The sequence below is a fragment of the Cryptomeria japonica genome, chromosome 3 (genome assembly GCF_030272615.1).
Source record: "Cryptomeria japonica chromosome 3, Sugi_1.0, whole genome shotgun sequence".
In the NCBI taxonomy this organism is placed as follows: Eukaryota; Viridiplantae; Streptophyta; class Pinopsida; order Cupressales; family Cupressaceae; genus Cryptomeria; species Cryptomeria japonica.
In genome coordinates this window covers 741,869,495-741,888,713 of record NC_081407.1, presented here as the reverse complement: position 1 = coordinate 741,888,713, position 19,219 = coordinate 741,869,495, and the positions used below count along the sequence as shown (strand labels likewise).

Genomic DNA, 19,219 nt, shown 5'->3' with positions numbered 1-19,219 from the left:
GAGCATCCGCATTACTCCTGAGTATTTCGTCAAATAGTCTGTTCAAGAGAGGGTTATGCTGGGCCCTCTCTATTGTTGCAGGAGTGGGAGTACTTGGGTTTTCATCATTCACATTTCCTCCAAGTGCTTCTTGAAATTCATTGAGGTTGTCCTCTTCTTCCTCAATTTCTATTTCTCGTTGCCTTGATCGGGATCGGGTTTGAGCCGTTTTGTTTACAAGTTTGGTTTTGAAGTTGATTGAAGATGATGATGAGTTGTTGATGAAATGAAAGATTGATGGTTGGTGATTTGTGTTTGTATGTAGATCTCTAGCACTTTGAGATAGATGTAACCGAAATTCCTTCTTTGAATTGCTTGCTTGTTTTGATAGATTTTGGATGTGATAAGGTGTAGAGAAATCTGAGATGTGTTACAGATTTAGACTACCTAGCAATGAGAGGATTCACTCATGAACTAGTTTTAACCTGCGTAGATGTGTCTCTTAGGATGAGTTTATCCTAGATGTAGAAACAATCTAAAAAGTGATGTGATGTTTTTGATTCAAGCAATATCTAAAAGAGAACTTGGGACAAGAACCTCTTAATGTTTTGAGAGTTTTGGGATGAATTGATGATGGAATAATGATGTATGAATGAGATGATGGATGTTTTGTTTTCAACTTCAATAAAAACTTTGTGTTACAAATGGAACAAACTCTACTTCTTCCCTTTCAGGCGTTGGTGGCATTTCTCGAGCTGTGTTGTAGGTGATACAGATGTTTGGGAAGAATTTGGGATTAATCTTTCCTCCTTGGTTTTTGTGATAACTCAGAGCTCTATATTGCATAAAAGCTCTGCGGTTCAATGATTCAGAATCAAATTCGTTTGTTTTTCCTTGAAGGTAGAGACGCATGTGACGCAGAAAGACTCTATGTGAGACAAAGATTTGTCTATTTATATAGAAGAATTTCCTCCTTTTGATCAAAGCCTTTGAGCTCAATGGTTTTCTTTTCAAGTTAATATTCTGATGACGCTTCTTCTTTCGCAAGATGTGAAGAATGGTCATAAAATTTGACTCTTTGTTGTTTGTACCTTGTTTTTGATGTTTTTGGTTGTTTTTGAAAGATGTTTGGTTGGATGAATACTTTGTTTTTGGGATTGATTTTCTGATTTGATGTTTCTTTGACAAGAAAACAAAGCAAGCACACAAACACCAAAATGTTGCCTCAAAGGCACAAATGAGTATGGGTCTAGATCAACCCAATCTTTGGACTTGTATATGACCCTTCCTTTAGATGTATTTTAAGGTGTATTTCCAAAGCCTGAAGTTGGCTCAATTTGCACTTGGTCTTTAAAATGAACACACTTCAAACACTTTTTATCCCTAAGGTCAAATGGCCAGTTGTGATAAATTTAGCCCACATCTTGATATTTCTTCGACTTTGGTACTACATACCTTATGAATCCCGCCGTGGCAGGTAAGGATGTGATATACTAAGTCTTGCACGAGCATAACAAATAAATGATCCCTATGATGGGGGAGTCACCACTTTTATCAAGCCACAAGTGACTTTTCAAAAAGCTATGTTTCTACTCAAGGAAATATGTATGGTGAGTATCTTGGGAGCAAAACCATCTATGCTCTTGCACTAAATTATATCTCAAATATCCTCAATCAATAGAACGGGTGGGCTACTACTTTAAAGGTGTTTAGTCATGTTCGATGTTTTTGGACATAAGTTCATTCTGCAGTGACTCACTTAAGAGCCTTGTAACTGGTGGTGGGGCCCATTTGTCCTTTCGGCCAGTTACACTGTAGGAACAGCTATACCCAAGGCTACAGCTTTCACTCACACCTGATTTCTATAGCGGCTCGAAGGATTTACCGCTCAAGGTCGTTCCCAAGAGTATCGATCCCTTGGCAGGCCTCTCTTAAAAAGATAAAATGTGAGTGTTACTAACACTTTTCTCTTGCACCTAGGACCACGAAAGCCAAGGGAGAGGATAGTGTGTGTTAGAAGTAGGACCACTCGACCAACTCTTTGCACAAGTGTGCCAAGCACGAAAAACACTTGTTCTTTTTAATCTATCATTGCAATGTGATCTAACTATTTGGAGATGTTGCTCCAACAATCATGGTGTTCTTTTTAATTTTCAAAGGCAATTGTTTGAGTAAACTAGAATTTGAAAATCCTGGTCAACTTAATGAAAAACACGTTTGCATGAAGTAAAATTGCTTTGAAAATGAGACAAGTTGATTGTGAATTTTATTTGCACCAAAAATGGAAGTGTGGATTGTGCAAGAAATAAAATTTGCCTTGTTGATTTTAAGCACCAAAACGAAGTTTGTTTCCTAACTTGCAAAAAAAAAAAAAAAAGAAGTTGTTTTTGTATAAGTTTGTGGTTCTTTTTACCTTGGAACAATGAAATTCTTTTTAAGAGCCCCAAACAAATGTGTGATTCTTTTTTTAAAAGCCCAAATTTGAAATGTGAAGTTAATTTTAAACCAAAATAAAAAGTGAATTCATTTTTAAAACCAACTTCAAAAAACAAGTTAGTAAAAAATATAAATCTACTTTTTAATCTAATTTAAATCTGCACAAAAGAGAAAAATAGTTAGTAAAATCCGCCTATTTGGTGGGCTTCTACAAGCCTAATTTTTTTTTTTTTTTTTGGTTACAAGGTGATTTGTACAACGTTTTGTTACAATAGCGCTAGTCTGCGTTTGAACAGAGGCACTATTTAACACAAACGCACTAAAAGAAAGGGAAAGACAGAGAAGGGAAAAGCACTGAAACAGAGTGAATAGCGCCAAAATAATGTCAAACGCACCAAAACAGTGTCAAAAGCGCAACCTGTGTGACATTTTCAACATTCAAACATGTTATTGGTTAAAAAAAAAAAAGTTGATCTTTTTGGTGTTTGGATTCACGTCGGGTTCACCAAATGATGCTCTGCAAAAAGGATTAGAAAATCTGTTTGATGGCAACACACACAAGATCACAAGAAACAAACGTTAGTGTTAGCAACAAAAGATTATCCTAAACAGGCATATCAAGAGAGATATGAAGCATGAAATAGAAAGCATATAAACATAGAATGAAATAGCTAATCAAGATGCTCATAGTTGCTCCTCCCTTGTTCCTCTCCTCTCCAAGTCCCAAATGAGTGTAGCTCTCAGCTTTTAGCACTAGCCATGGATGCCATATGGAGATTCAAGATGGTTGAATATGATAAGCAAATACTATACAAGAGTAGATAGTGATGCTATGAAAAAGCTCTATGCTAATGCCAGTATAACAACAATATTCTAAAATGCTTTTTTTTGCTTGAGGAGAAGGGTTCTATTTATAGAAGAAATGGGGAAATGAAGGGTTAAGATTGAATGGTTTAATCAAGGGCCAAGTTTGAAAGTTGGGGATCCATGTGCACAATTGGCACCAATAAAATGGTGACAAGTGTCAACATAGGATTGGGTTGAGAGAAGAGGTTGGAGGCATTAAAGGCCTGAGAAGACCTCATGGTTATCTAGAAGGTAAGGGTCAAGTCTAAATTAAGATTACCCATTGGATTAAGAGTTAATCCAAGGATAAACCTTTATGCAAATGTTTAAGAGATAATCATGGTCAAAGCATTAATGGCCTGATGAGACCTTTGGGTTGGGTAGAGGTTGAGTCAAAACAAATGTTTTAACCATGTGGGAGGGTTTGGGTTAACCATTAATGGTTTTTGAAGACTTTGTGGATTAAGTGGTTGAAGGTTGGAAGCTTTCAAAGGTTATCCAAGACTTTTAGGCTTTTAGTGGTTGAAGGTTGAAAGCTTTCAAAGGTTATCCAAGACTTTGAGGGTTAATTTGTTGAACACACAAAGCATTAATTGCTTTTCAAAGACTTTGGAGTCTTTGAGAAGTGACTCCAATTTGCTTAGGAATGTGACAATATTTAGGGGATGGATTAGGCTAATTAGGAAGGGTTTAGAAGAATCTAGAAGGGGTTTAGGCATACAAGTGGATTTTGTAGGAAAATGCAAGTGGGAGAAATTTTGGTATTTTCAATTAAAATAAAATCATTTATTTCAATTAAATGGTGTAAGTTGAATTTGGATAAATATTTAAATAAATATTAATTTATTTAAATGAGAAAAATGAAGATAAAGCATTAAAATGCTTGAAGACTTTGAGGGAAACCATTAAAGGCTTGAAGACTTTAAGGAAAACCATTAAAGTCTTAAGAAGATTATAGAAGGAAGCCATCAAGTTTGAAGACTTTAAAGCCATCAAGTTTGAATACTTTAAGGGAAACCATTAAAGGTTTCAAGTGGGTGAGGATAAATAGGATTTTAAATAAATAATTTATTTAAAATAGTTGTGCAACTTGCTTTTGTAGGAAAATACAAGTGGGTGGAGGATAAAGGTGATTTAAATAAATTATTTATTTAAAATAATTGTGCAACTTGCTTTTGTAGGAAAATACAAGTGGGTGGAGGATAAAGGTGATTTAAATAAATTATTTATTTAAAATAATTGTGCAACTTGCTTTTGTAGGAAAATACAAGTGGGTGGAGGATAAAGGTGATTTAAATAAATGATTTATTTATTTAAATGTGAGAGGTGGGATTTTGGGGGTTTTAAATAAATATTAATTTATTTAAATGTGAGAGAAGATTTAATTAAATAAATATGATTTACTTATTTAATTAATGGTCTGAATTTGGTTAAGTGAATTAAATCAAATAAATTGAATAATTTATTTAATTAATAGGAGAAGAGGGTTAAGATGAATTAATTAAATATTAATTTAATTAATTATTAATTGATGGTTAAATAATCAAATAAATACTAAGTATTCATTTAATTAAGTGGACAGATTTATGTGACTACACCATGTATAAAACCGAGATATGTGATGATACCGGCAATGTTAAAGCTGAACACAAGGTTATTGAAACCCTAGGATTCACAGAAATCCTTAGCATTCTTGAATTTCCTAAGGATGTGATTAGGATAGTGTTAAGTAGAGTTCATGGAGAATTTTTCTGGTTAGATGCAATTCATAAGATCACCAAGGAAGTGGTAAAAGCTGTCATAGGGTTACCGACCACCGGTAAAAGACCACACAAAAACAAGAAAGTTTCCAATGACCTAGTAATAGACCTAACAGGTGCAACATTTGATAAGAGATCTCTAAGGGTTAATGATGTAAAAGATAACAATGTGAGATTCATAAGTATGATATTAGGTTACAAAGCCACTCATGCTAATAGACTTAACTCAGTTTCAAGTTTATGCATTAAGAGTGCTTATGATATGGTAACAAACAATGCAAAAATTGACATCTGTGAATGGTTAAAAGATGAACTGATAGACAACCTTGGAAAGATAAAGAAGGATAAGAAAGGAACTTTCAGATTTGGAAATCTGTTAGTATGCCTAATGCTTCACATAACAAAATAGGTTCTCGGTATAGGATATAAAGAACTAGGATATGACATATCGGTAGGAAAACAATTGACAGAATTGTTTAATACCATGGGTGAGAACAAGGAGAACAATATTCATGACTTTTTCCAAGCATTGAAGACAAAAATGAAGAAAAGAATAAGGTTATCTCAGAAAATAGTAGATAAATACAAAGGTGATATATGCTTTGTTATTAAGAAAGATGAAATATGAATAGTAGAACAATATTGATATATGAATAGTAGAACAATATTCATGACTTTTTCCAAGCATTGAAGACAAAAATGAAGAAAAGAATAAGGTTATCTCAGAAAATAGTAGATAAATACAAAGATGATATATGCTTTGTTATTAAGAAAGATGAAATATGGATGGAAGTAGTCATCCCAAGGACAATTTGGGTAACTGAGATGGGCTATGAGACAAATGATCACATAGTTGAAACTTATGCTAAAGCACTTCCAGAAGCCCCCAAAGAACCTAAGGAAGAAGTATTTGGTAGTGCTGAGACCATAGAAAGCCAAATACAATCTAAGAAAAGAGTGAAGAAGGTAGAGGCATTTGTGAGGAAAGGATCCAAACAAGCAAAGGCCATTAAGGAAGATGTATTAAAGAAAACCGACATAACAGAAGATGAGTTGGTAGCTCCACAACCTGAAGCTCATCTATCACTGGTAGGTACTTTTTCAGAAGGTGACATGCCAGCAACTTTTAAAAGAGTTGTTAGGAAAAGAGATCCCTCACCGGCAACCACTCCTTCACCTAGAAGGACAAGGCAGAAGCAACAAGCAGTGAGATCTTCGGTTAGAAAGGTCACACCTAAGAAGAAGCTAACCCCTAAGAAAAAGAAAAAGACAAAAACTAACTTGGCACCTCTAGACATAGTGTTAAATGAAATCACAGAGGAAGGAAAACTGAAAAAACATAGAGAAAATTTATGACACTCTATCTGCTGATGAGAAAGGGTAAGTTGAGGAAAGTGTAATATTGCATATGGACATGTGCAAAAAGTTTTTGATGGAAGTAGTCAATGAAATTCCTGACGATTTGTACAAAAGGCTTGAGGCCAGAAGGCAAGCAGTGATTGAATTAGATAAGAAAATAAAAATAGAAAAACTACTTGTTGTGTATTCGGTAAACTCTCCCAAAGAAATTGATAATTTGATTGCTCAGGCAAACCAGACAGTATTCTCCACTACACACTGGCATATTTCACTGATGGCTAGAAGAGTTACTGAAGTAACAAAGGAAATAGAAGATGGTTGGGATATATTCCTAGTTGAAAAGGAAAAACAAGAAGAATACAAGAACCTGAAGCTTATTAAAGTATATCAGAAGGATAGGGACAAAGGGAAAGGCAAAGTTGGTGGACCTCCAAGCATAAAGGTTAAAGACAACCAACCCCCACCTATGAAAATCACAACCACTGAAGACCAACCGGCAATAGAAAGTATGGATGTAGAGGATAGCAATCCAAATCCTAAAGTCCTATACACTGTAAATGTTGATACCCAAAAGATCAACATAACAGTTGATAAAGATACAACTGACAAGCTAGATATGGCTAAAGAGCCTCCAGTAACATGAGAAACAGAGAAACTGGCAGAGGATATAGGGAAAAAGATAGAATCTGAGGCACATACAGAGAAATCAATAGAGCTAAAGGCTCCAGAATAGGTTCACAAGGAAACAGTGCCACCGGTAAGCAGTGAAGCAGGGAAACGAGTGCTAAAAGAAATGCAAAAACAAACTGACCTACCAAAGGTCAATACAAGCATGGTTATTTCCACCGGCACTCAAACTCTTGGATCATCATCAACATTCAAGTCAACTAATGTGACTGAGGTGTTATTAGATTCTATAAAGAAAATAACTGACTGCAGTTCACAGGCTTATAAAGCAATAGATGATTCAATACCAATTTTGAAGATAATTGCTCCTGATTGTAACATAGACAATAAAGACTCTTTATGACAATTGGACACATTATGTAAATACATTTCTGGAAATATTGAGAAAATAAAGGAAGAATCAGTAAAGGACAAGGTAGAAAAAGAGAAACAGAAATTCTTTGATGAAGAAATAAAGAAGTGTAATAGAGACTTTGACACACTTCTACCGGAACTATGTAGTTTGTTGAAAGAGTATAAAAATCTGTATAAAGATACATGTAAAACAAACTTTTTGACTGTAGATATTGACAAGAAAATAAGCAAGACACAGGATGAGATAAATAAGCTTGCAGACAATTTTGTCAACTCACCGGATTCATTATCAGTCTTTGAAGAGAAGTTAGCAAATTTTGAGGAAGAATTGCTCAAACTAGAAAGAGAGAAAGAAAGAATAATAAACAAAGCAAAACACTTGAGATCTAAATTGAGTCCAAGATTGGACTATTTAGCATCTCTGCGGAAGGAAATCTCAGAGGCATTAGCACAGGGAAGCAAAACACTGATAGAGCATTTGCAGCATCTCACCGGTACTGTGAAGAGGACTGAAACAACAATAAAAGATAGTAAAAATTTTATGGATAGTATAAACTTAATTTTGGGTGATCTTTTTTAGATAATAACTACCCAACTATAGGGTTGAGGATATGGATAGATGAAACTACAAACTCTACTAACATCTTGACAATATTTGTCATTGATGCCAAAGAGGGAGTAGTAGGATGAGAAAGTTCAAAGACAGGAATCATATGCTCAGGGGGAGCCCCTCATATTTTTGGTAAACATTTTTGGTAAATTTTTGGACTACACATTTTTGGACACTTTTTGAAATTTCTCATGAGTGTTGCCATCAATGCCAAAGGGGGAGATTGTTGGCATATGGACACTCCAATGAGACATTGTATGTGATTGAAGGTTTTGTCATTGATGGCAACCTTGCAATCCTATGGCACCGACAAGACATCATACTGGCAAAGCATTACATAGGCAAGACAATGCACCGGCATCAACAAGATCACTCTACACCAGCACCAGCACCGGCATAGAAGAAAATTTGTATACCGGCATAGAGGCCGACAAGATTTTTGTTATGTAATAATTTATTTATTATTGTAAGCTGACTTGGCAAATTATAAAATGACTCTTGTATATAAAGGAGAACATTGTAGACATTTAGAGAGGTAATGCAGTGAGCATAAAGAAATTATTAGGCAGACCTAATGTGCGAATTATAGGTCAAGGGTATATGTAAAGAACAGAGCAAGAACCAGCACTGAATCTAGCATTGGAGATGCTATTGTAAAGTAGTACAAGTCATTGGATTAGTATAATCCTTATTGTAAGTCAGTGTGACTTCTCATTAAGCAGTGAGCTCTAGGCAGTTGGCCTTCCTGCATGTGTAGGCCCCTATTGTAAGTAATATTCTCTTATTGGCCAGTGTTTGAATATTGTGGGTCACAAATCCCACTGAGGTTTTTCCCACACCGGGTTTCCTCGTCAAACATCTTGTGTTATGGTGTTCTTTTCATGTGGATGTTTCTGATTATATTTATTGCATTAATTCTTGCATACCGGTATACTGTTATTTTATGTTCTGCATGTTTTAACTTAAGAAGTTCTTATCACCGATTAGATACTGATTCACCCCCCCTCTTAGTATCTCTGGGAATCCTAACAGTGACATCTATGTCATGTATGCCTCTCTTCTCACTAGAACTTAACCCTTGACTTGATCAAGCTTGACAAAGATTTGTAGCTTATGTTTCTCCACTCTCGCACGTATCATGTAATGGTTATTTTTTTCCTTTAACTTGGCCTTTTTGATGGATAGTTGTATTTGTCAATTATTTTCCAAATTTTACTAAATGAGCAACCAATATATACTAAATATTATGTTAAATTTTACAACCAATACCCATGATTCTAGTTCACTACCCAAAGGTCTCCCACACATGGATACAACTATGGGCTCACAACAGTTAATGTCTTTAGTGACTCCTCTATCAAGCAAGACAACTAGAAAACTTTATAACTCTTTTTAATATATTTTTGATTAATCAAGCAAGGAAAAGGGCCCTAATCCCATACAAATTTAAGACAATAAACAACACATCAGAGAATCTAGCACAAAATAAATGACATCACACAACTAGAAGCACAAAGAAAAACCCCTACTACATACCCATTAGAGGGTAATGAAAAACACAGATATCCAAAGACAACAACCCTCTAGGAGAGCATATCAACCAACATCAACAACATATAATTCCATAATCCATCATAGTATCACTCAAGTTATGACCTAAATTAAATTTACTAATAGTACTACTATAAAAAATCCAAAGTCTTAGAAGGCATGTAGGCATGTAGGCCTTACAGTTCAAATTTTAAAAATTATAAAACGTAAAGATACTATAGCTATCATTCTTAAGCCATAACATTCTTCTAAACCTATGAGAGCCACAAAAACCAATAAGCTTAAACATCAAAATAGCTAAAATATCAATACCCTATCATGAACCACAACCACTACATTTGGTCCTTTCATGCGTCTTGATCCTTCTCTATGTCTAGTCAAGCCTACACCTATTGTTTCCCTACTCCTAATTGTTTCTTCACTTTCCATTTTAACTTGCTCTGCCTTGAGAAAAAGACCATAGCCACTTCTCTCATTATCCCATCTATAATAAAATAGAGCAAGCTTATAGCTCTACCTATTTGGGATTTGTTTTTATGGAACTCCTCAGCTCTGGTTTCTAGGTCCTTCACATGAACTTGTAAGATGGCAATAATACCCTTCAAATCAACAATTATTTTTACAATCTTCACGAGGGAAGAGTCCTAAGCCTTTAACCCCATGAAAATCCCCAATATTGATTGGAGAAGGGGTTCTCTAGTTTTGCATCTCAGTTTTGATTTTAGGTTCATTAGTAGTAGTCATATAGTCTTCACTCTCATCCTCCAACTCCTCTTCTTTATCCAAATAGTCTTCATCTTTTGATTCCTTTGAGGAATTATCTTCTTTCGGGGCATACTCCTCATCAAAAACATGTTATTGTTCCTTCATAACATTTATGCTTTTATCAGCCTTCTCAATAAGATGCATAGAGAATTGTTCTCCCAAGCTTATATCCTATGTATTTCCTTCCTCCTTAAGATCCTCTTCATTATCTACTCCTTTCTCATCAAGATTGATGGTAATACCTTTGTTGGTAGGTCCTTTACTATAAATTTTCCTAACTTTTGAGGAACTAGGCTTAGGATCACAGGATTTGTATTTTTTAAGGGGTGTTTTTGTTAGATAGTTTAATTAACCAGAAGACAACTGAGAGCGGGGGGTGAATCAGTTGTCACAAATTACTAGAACCTTAAGCAATTAAAACTTTAATACTAGAACCCAAAACACTAATAATGGAATGCTTAAACCAAATACCAGAATAGTAGTTAAACCAATTAAGCATGAATAATAATCATAGAATAAACATCATCCACATAACACCAAGATTTATACGTGGAAAACCTAGTAAAGGGAAAAACCATAGTGGTAATCCTACCCACAGTCAGATAGTACTTTTGCAATAAGTATCTAAATTACAATTGAGGGGCTTGCATTTGAAGGAAGGCCAAAAGCCTAGAGTGCACTGCTCATCACAAAAGGAGTCTCACTGACTACATAGAAATCCAGACTACAATATGGAAGAAGTGTTTGAACTGCAAAGATAACATCTCCTATGCCTGAGTACAGTTCCAGTTAAGCTCAATACCGGAGGACTAAATCCTCTTACATAAACCCAATTCGATCTCTAATTATTGACCGAATCCTCTGCTTGAATGATATTACATTATTTGCACATTACATATCCTCACATATGATCTACATAGAGATCTTACATCAATATATACAAACCCTCGACCATAAACAATCAAGTCAGCCACCAGACAGTAAACCAATTACATAATTACAAAACATGTCGACCTTAGACCAAACAAATAATATCCAACACATAATACATCCCGCAAACACATCGAGAGGTTCAATCCACGCATTGCATTAAGCTGATCCATAACCTAGATCAACTGGGACCACTATAGGTCCACACACTAAAGAAATGAAGCAATGATCTCCATCTGCCAAGTCTCAAACATAATCACCAACAACATCCTGAATCTTGACTAGAAGCTACACCAACACCATTTATGCATATCATCAAAGATCTTCAGCAAAAGCTCTGTCGGTGAAACCCTCACCAGAACCACAAGCCAAGCTTCCAAGAAAACAAGATAGCATCCGATCACCAGACCAAAACCAACTTACTGAATATGAACATGAGTATCATGATTAAGACAATCCCATCACTAAATCATACCAAAGCCTACCGGATCATGCCAGATCCAAACCTACCAGAAACCACTCAACCTACCGGGACCAGAAGGGTGTCGGTAAAGCATCCAAACAACTAGTGTTGACATCAATGAAAAAACATCAATGCAACACATAATCAATACATCCAAATGGCCAACATTCTCCCCCTTTGAAATTGAGCAACGCTAGATGTGAAAAACATCTAAGTACCAAGAAATGCCAAACAAGTCTCCCCTAATGGAAGACAACCAACAATCTCTCGCTCAAAGATATAGCAATGAAGTTCTGAAATAAAGACCAAACTCCCCTGTGAATGATATCATTGTAAAGCTCTGAATTATACATATATCTCTCCCCCTAATGTATACAACTCGTTAAGTTTTTCTTTTTCACATCAATATCTCTCCCCCTTTGACATCAATACCAGAAATCTAACAAAAATATCAAAGCAAAAATATAAACCATTGAATCACAAAGCGAACTACTCCCCCTAAGCAGTAGCATCCCCACATCAGTGTCAGAATGAAAAATATCTCTAATAATGCATACCGGACTAATGCCAAACTGCATCAATCAAGTCTCTACAGGAGGGGCAGAAACCCTTAATCTATCTCTAAAGTATTCAAATGATTCTTTAGGCAAATGTTTAGTGAAAATATCTGCAATCTACTCTTTGGTGTTCACATAAACCAATCTAACTTCATTTTCTTCCACCATTTCCTTCAAAAATTTGTACTTGATAGATATGTGCTTTGACTTAGAATGAAATACTAGATTCTTTGATATATCAATAGCAGCAGAGTTATCACAATGAATAACTACCAGTCCATCACAATCCACCTTTATATCCTTCATCATTTGTTTCATCCATACAAAATTGTGTAGTTAGTAGTAGCTGCAACATACTCAGCTTCAACAGTAGATAAATAAGTGCATGATTGCTTCTTGTTGATCCATGAAACCAACTTCTTTCCAAGAAAGAAAGCTCCACTGAAGTACTTTTCTTGTCATCAACATCTTCAGCCCAATCTGCATCTGTATATGCACATAATGTAAATTCATCATCCTTAGGGTACCACAAACCATATTCAAATGTACCTTGTAAGTATCTAAAAATCCTTTTCACCACACTCTCATGATTTTCTCTAGGATCACTCTAAAATCTTGATACAATACAAACATCATTTATTATATCAGGTCTAGTTCGAGTCAAATAAAGTAGACCTCCAATTATAGATTTGTATCTTGTAGGATTTACCAGTATAGAAACATCTTTTCTTGTCAATTTCTCACTTGTAACCATAGGAGTACTTATCAATTTAGAATCTCCCATACCAAATTTCTTCAACAATTCCTTAGCATAATTAGTTTGACAGATGAAAAAACCTTTATCAGTTTGAGTAATCTGCAAACCTAAGAAAAATTTCATATCCCCAATCATAGATATTTCAAATTCTTTCTCCATATTCTTAGAAAAATCGATGCATAGCTTATCTTCACCTCCAAAAATAATGTCATCAACAAATACTTCAATAATCAGTATATCATCATCAGTGACCTTATAATATAAATTACCATCAGAATTACCCTTAGTAAAACCAAGCTTCAAAAGATATTTATCCAGCCTTGCATACCAAGCTCTAAGTGCTTGTTTCAATCCATATAAAGTTTTCCTTAACATGAAAACCATGTTTGTATCATCTGATAGTGAAAAACCATAAGGTTGCTCAATATAAACTTCCTCATCAAGATCTCCATTCAAAATTGCACACTTAACATCCATCTGATAAACCTTGTAATTCTTATTAGCAGCATAAGCAAGAAATAATCTCAACTTCAATCCTAGCTACAGGTGCAAAAGTCTCTCCATAATCAATTCCTTCCTTCTGAGAATATCCTTTACAAACCAATCTAGCCTTATTCCTTACAAATTGACCATCCTCATTCAATTTATTCCTAAAAACCCATTTAGTTCCAATAACATTCTTATTTTTAGGTTGGGGAACCAAAGTCCATGTGTTATTTTTCTCAATCTGATCTAATTCTTCTTCCATAAATTTCAACCAATATTCATCTTTACATGCCTCAATGACAAATGCCAGTTCAACTTGAGAAATTAAACATACCTTGTTAGTTGCCAGTCTTCTTCTTGTCATTACTCCATTTTTCTTATCCCTAATGATCTAATCTTATAAATGATTCAATCTACATACTTAGGAGCCTTCTGACCCTCTATTCCTCTTCCCGGTTCTTCAATTACTACAGAATTTTCTGATACTTCCAGAGTAACTAGTTCAACACTCTGTTCTAGTAAAGGTGCTATCAGTTCAAATATAATAATTTCCACCACGGGTTCCTTCTCATAAACTCTAATTTGACCTCTATTCAGCTCATCCACTTTGACATTAGCACTTTCCACAATTCTCTGCAATCTCTTGTTATAATATCTATATGCCTTGCTTTCATTAGAATAACCAAGAAATATCCCTTCATCACATCTAGGATCAAATTTTCCAATGATATCATCTCTCCTGATATAACATTTACTACCAAATATTCTGCAATAATTAACTGTAGGTGTATTGCCAAACCATAATTCATAAGGTGTCTTACCGGTTTCTCCTTTGATATATACTATGTTGAATGTATAAATCGTTGTGCTTACTTCTTCTCTCCAGTACATATGAGGTAGACTAGCTTCCATCATCATTGTTCTAGCAGCATCCAAGATAGTTATGTTCTTCCTTTCCACAACTCCATTCTGCTGAGGTGTCTGGGGAGCAGAAAATTGTCTTCTTATACCATGTTTTTCACAAAAGTTATTCAACTCACTGGAAGTGAATTCTCCACCATGATCTGACCTCAAACATTTAATCTTCAATCATGTCTTAGTTTCCACTTTAGCCTTAAAGATCTTAAACTTTTTAAATGCTTCATATTTTTCCTTTAGAAAAGTAATCCACATCATTCTAGAATAATCATCAATGATTAGCATGAAATATCTATCACCTTGAAAACTTTTAACTCTAGCAGGGCCACATAAATCGGTATGAATAGGATCAAGAACATCATTAGATTTATCTTGTATACTCCTAAAAGAGGTTCTGACTTATATCCCCATTTGACATTCTTCACATATCGGATTATAGGGCTTCATAATCTTAGGTATATCTCTAACTGCCTTAGTGGAACTGATCTTCACAATGCAATCAAAATTCACATGACATGGCCTTTTATGCCATAGCCAACTCTCATCAGTTTGTGTAATCAAACATGTCTTCTAACCAAAATTCAAATGAAATATATTACCTTTTGTCTATGTACCGGTTACAATCTCCAAACTAGATTTGTTAATGATTTTTCATTTTCCATCCTTGAACTGTAATTGAAATCCCTTATCTACCAATTGTCCTACACTCAAAATATTATGCCTTAAACCTTCAACATAATAAATATTGCCAATATTTTTCTTACCATCCAATGATATAGTTCCTTTTCCTTTGATCATACATGCTTTGTCATCTCCAAATCTAACCAGGCCACCATCAAATTCTTGCAAAGATAGAAACTTCCCTTTTTCTCTAGTCATATGATGTGAACAACCACTATCAATTTCTCATTCATCCTTGTCTTCAATTTTAGCAGCAAGTGCCTTCTCTTTAGGTACATTCTCTTCTAGTGCCGAAACATCTTGCTTGATAGCCAGGACCACTCATTCTTTCCCATTGCCGGAACCACTAGCAAAGTCTTCTATCAATTCATCATCAAAATCAGTAATGCCTTCCTCATCCGCTATGTAGAATGATTTGTCTCTATTTTTTATGTACTTATACTTGTTCTGGTATCCAAGGTTAGGCTTAAAAGATCTTCTAACTCTTTCTTCAAATCTTGAATTCCTTTCAGGACATCTAGATGCAAAATGACCAATCTATTACTACTTATCAAGTTTCCATTAGTTTCATGTCAAAGTTATACTATATACTCTAGTCAGTTACTACTACCGAAATATTCAGTCGGTATGCACAGTCTAGTCGGCTATAGAAGAAAGTAGTCTCAGAGCATAGTTTACACTGAGCTATCTACCGAGTATCATACCATGTCTACCGAGCAACAAAGATGACACACTGAGTTGATATACATCGAGTTAAACATGTTACCAGATTCATTGAACTTGGACATACATATGAAAATGTGTAACAAGATCGAGGAACATCTAACCATTATCACATTGGAAATTGCACTTAAAGATTGTGTATGATTTTGAGGTCATCTAACCAATGAAATATCTTGCATGGTTATTCATTCGATAAATCACATTTGTAAGACCGAAGCAATGAATGGATCACCGACATAAGAGATATATTTATACAACATAAGTTAAGAATTAACCAGGTGTGTGCACGAGTGTAAGAAGTCTGTTATAGAGATACAGAAGGTTTTCAGAGAACAATTAAAGAACAGAGTAAATAGAAGGGTTTACCGAGTTACTATATGGGTTACCAAGGTATGCTATAAGCAAGGTAATCATATTCTAAGCACATAGAATCTGCTATAACATTCTAGATGTAAAGTTGCAGATATTTGTAATGATTTTATTGTAATATTTTGAAGTTGTAAGAGAAACCTTTAATAGGGTAAAAGACTCTAATCAAGTCTATAAATTGTAAAGCCTCTAACCTGGTGCAACATTCAGTTTTAAGTGTTGTAAAATCCTTTATCAAGCTAGATCTAATAGATCTTATTACTCCTAACAGGGTAAGCTATCAGAAATAGCTAAACATGTAGCTCTAATCGAGCACTCTTTATTATTGCAGTAGTGAAGTTGTGGGTGCCATCCCCACCACAGTTTTTCTCTCTAACCAAGAGTTTTTGCATAACCAAAATATATGTGTTATGGAGTGAATCATGTATGTTTGTTATCTATTTGTTTTAGCTTTATATTATGTTACTACACTATTTGGTTTATGCATAACAGTAAAGTTCTTATTGAAGAAAAGTTTTGAAGTACTGATTCACCCCTCCCCTCTCAGTACATTAGCTTTCCATATTGGGCCTAACAATTGGTATCATAGCTTAAATCTTGGAAAAAGGTTTAACTACCTAAAGAGAAAGATCTTATCAATGGAAGGCTATAAACAATCTCGGAGGATTGTGTATCTGCAAGAAGAATTGGATCATGCTAATCAAGTGATTGTAGACATGCAAAGGAAAATGCAAAGATCTCTGAAAGTAAGAAGAAGATTATCTAATGATTTGCAGGACTCTCAAGAGTTAGTGGAACAAATTGAGACATCATCTGAGAACAGTATTGTTATCTAAAATTTCATTACCCATGTAATTTTAGCCAAAGGATGCATATTTATCAAATGATTGCATTTACAAAAGGTACATTGCAGTGTTTAAAAAGAAAAAAGGGCGTATTTTTCATTTGTATTGAACAATGATAGATTACAAATTGAGTTCATGCATCTGAAGCATATTTATATACACTGAGTTTCTTAAAACCTCACACAAGCCGTGAGCTTAGCATTTCTATCTTTCCTACATATCCAAAATAGAAAAAGATAGAATCAAATAATGAGTGTGAGGATAACCAGTCATTGCCTTGGGTTGCTTTGACTGGTTATTGGCTGCCCCGTTGCCCTTATGAATTTTTTCTTGATCTTCAGACTTTGAAAAACCCCTACTTTCCTGCACAAAAGAGAAGAGGTGTTAGATCCAACAGATCTAAGCAATGAAAGATTATCCTACAACATATCATTTATCATAGCCTATCATATTTCTGTTTAAAAAGAAAAAAGGGCGGGAAAGATAAAGACACAAATCACTACTTCAAGAAAAAGAAATGTTTATGCTAATGTGTTTGTTTCATGTGCAGATAATTAGTTACTCTAATTGGCATGTGCCCCTGACCGAGGCTCCCTTCGGGTATGAGCCCGACATACCCTTTAGAGTAACTAATCTCAGATTATCAAAGTGGAATGATGACGAAACCAACTGAAGTATTAAAGGGACATGTTTGTTTTAAATATGAAACCTTTTACTTTACTATCCATGATATGCATAAAAAGAAAATCTTAATGAATAAACTATTTTAAGGGACATATTATTTCAATGTGAAACCTTACAGTATTTAAAAGGGTCAATACCACACCGTGAAGATAAACAATTCAATGCAACAAGTTGGTAAAGAAACAGAGCATCTGAGTTTTAAATGCATGTTCAAACAGTGAACTTCAATGAAATTAGAATCAACTGGTAATGAAACGAGTGTCATGAGCCCGTGCTCGAACTTCATTTCTACATAAGATCAATCCCAGCATGTGCCAAAGTCAGAAATTTAATAAGGATAAAACACAATCTCATCAAAAGCTGCAACAAATGCTGAAGGTCAAGCATTACTTGAACTCAAAGAAGGACTAAATGAATCTATAGAATTACTTGGAACTTGGGATCGAAATTTAGTAGAACCCTGCACTAGTTGGTCTCACATCACCTACGGTGGAGGACATGTTACAGCTGTGCTGGAACTGTTCGATAAAATGCCTTTTAAAAGATGCGGTATCATGGAATGTGATGATTCCAGAATATAGACAAAATGGCAACAGGAAAAGATGTACGAGATTCACATTTGAAAAGTGAAATGTCTAATAACTACCATAAGGAGGAGACAGCGAAAGAAAATGAAGTTGCAAATCGGTTGCTTTGGGGATATGAGCTAAATGTTATTGGAACACAGATTTCGTGGCTGAGTTTTAGATGCTTGGTCGTTTTCACTTCTACAATTGTCTTCCATTAATTTGTTGATATATATATTTGGATTGTTTTATCCAACGTAGGGGCTGGTTCTTCTTCATGACCACTGTGATAAATTGGTGTATTGATGTTTATATGTGTTTTAGATTGATTTCTGTTTGTTCTTGTGAGTGAAATGAAGAGAGGTTTGGATTAGCAGGGAAGGTGAGTTAGATTAATGGAGGCTTCTGGTGTTGGTGTAGCTTCACCTCAGATAGAGGATTTGGGAGGCAATAAATTCAAGTTTTTGTGCAGCTATAGAGGTCAGATTTTGCCAAGGCCTGGTGATGGGAACCTTCATTATGTTGGAGGAGAAACAAGAGTTGTAGCTGTGAGCAAAAATGCCACCTTCCAAGATATTATGAACAAGCTGGAGAATATGTGCGGTGCGAAAGTGGTCACAAAGTACCAGCTGCCAATAGAGGATCTAGATCTATTGGTCTCTGCTATTTGTGATGAAGATTTACAGAACATGCAAGGAATACAAAAGAATCAGGAGCTTATATGATTATGTTTTACTAAAGATTGTTCCCTGGGTCTTACATTGGTGGCATTGTGTGTGAAGTTCTGGTTCCTAAAGAGCATGTGATATATGGCAGAGGCTACAAAGTTAATCAGAGTTTAAAACAAATAAAATTTGGGCCAATATTCCCCCACGTGATTGAGACATTAATAC

At 35.0% G+C, this 19,219-nt stretch overlaps 1 protein-coding gene across 1 annotated transcript in view; it reads left to right on the top strand.

Moving 5' to 3' along the window:
• LOC131044033 (WAT1-related protein At2g39510-like) overlaps positions 1-18,547 on the top strand; it is a 40,340-nt gene extending 21,793 nt beyond the window's left edge. Inside the window, exon 8 of the mRNA XM_059217665.1 lies at positions 18,335-18,547. Coding sequence (XP_059073648.1) covers positions 18,335-18,547 — 213 coding nt within the window. The remainder of the gene's footprint in view (positions 1-18,334) is intronic.
• Positions 18,548-19,219: the final 672 nt, after the last annotated feature.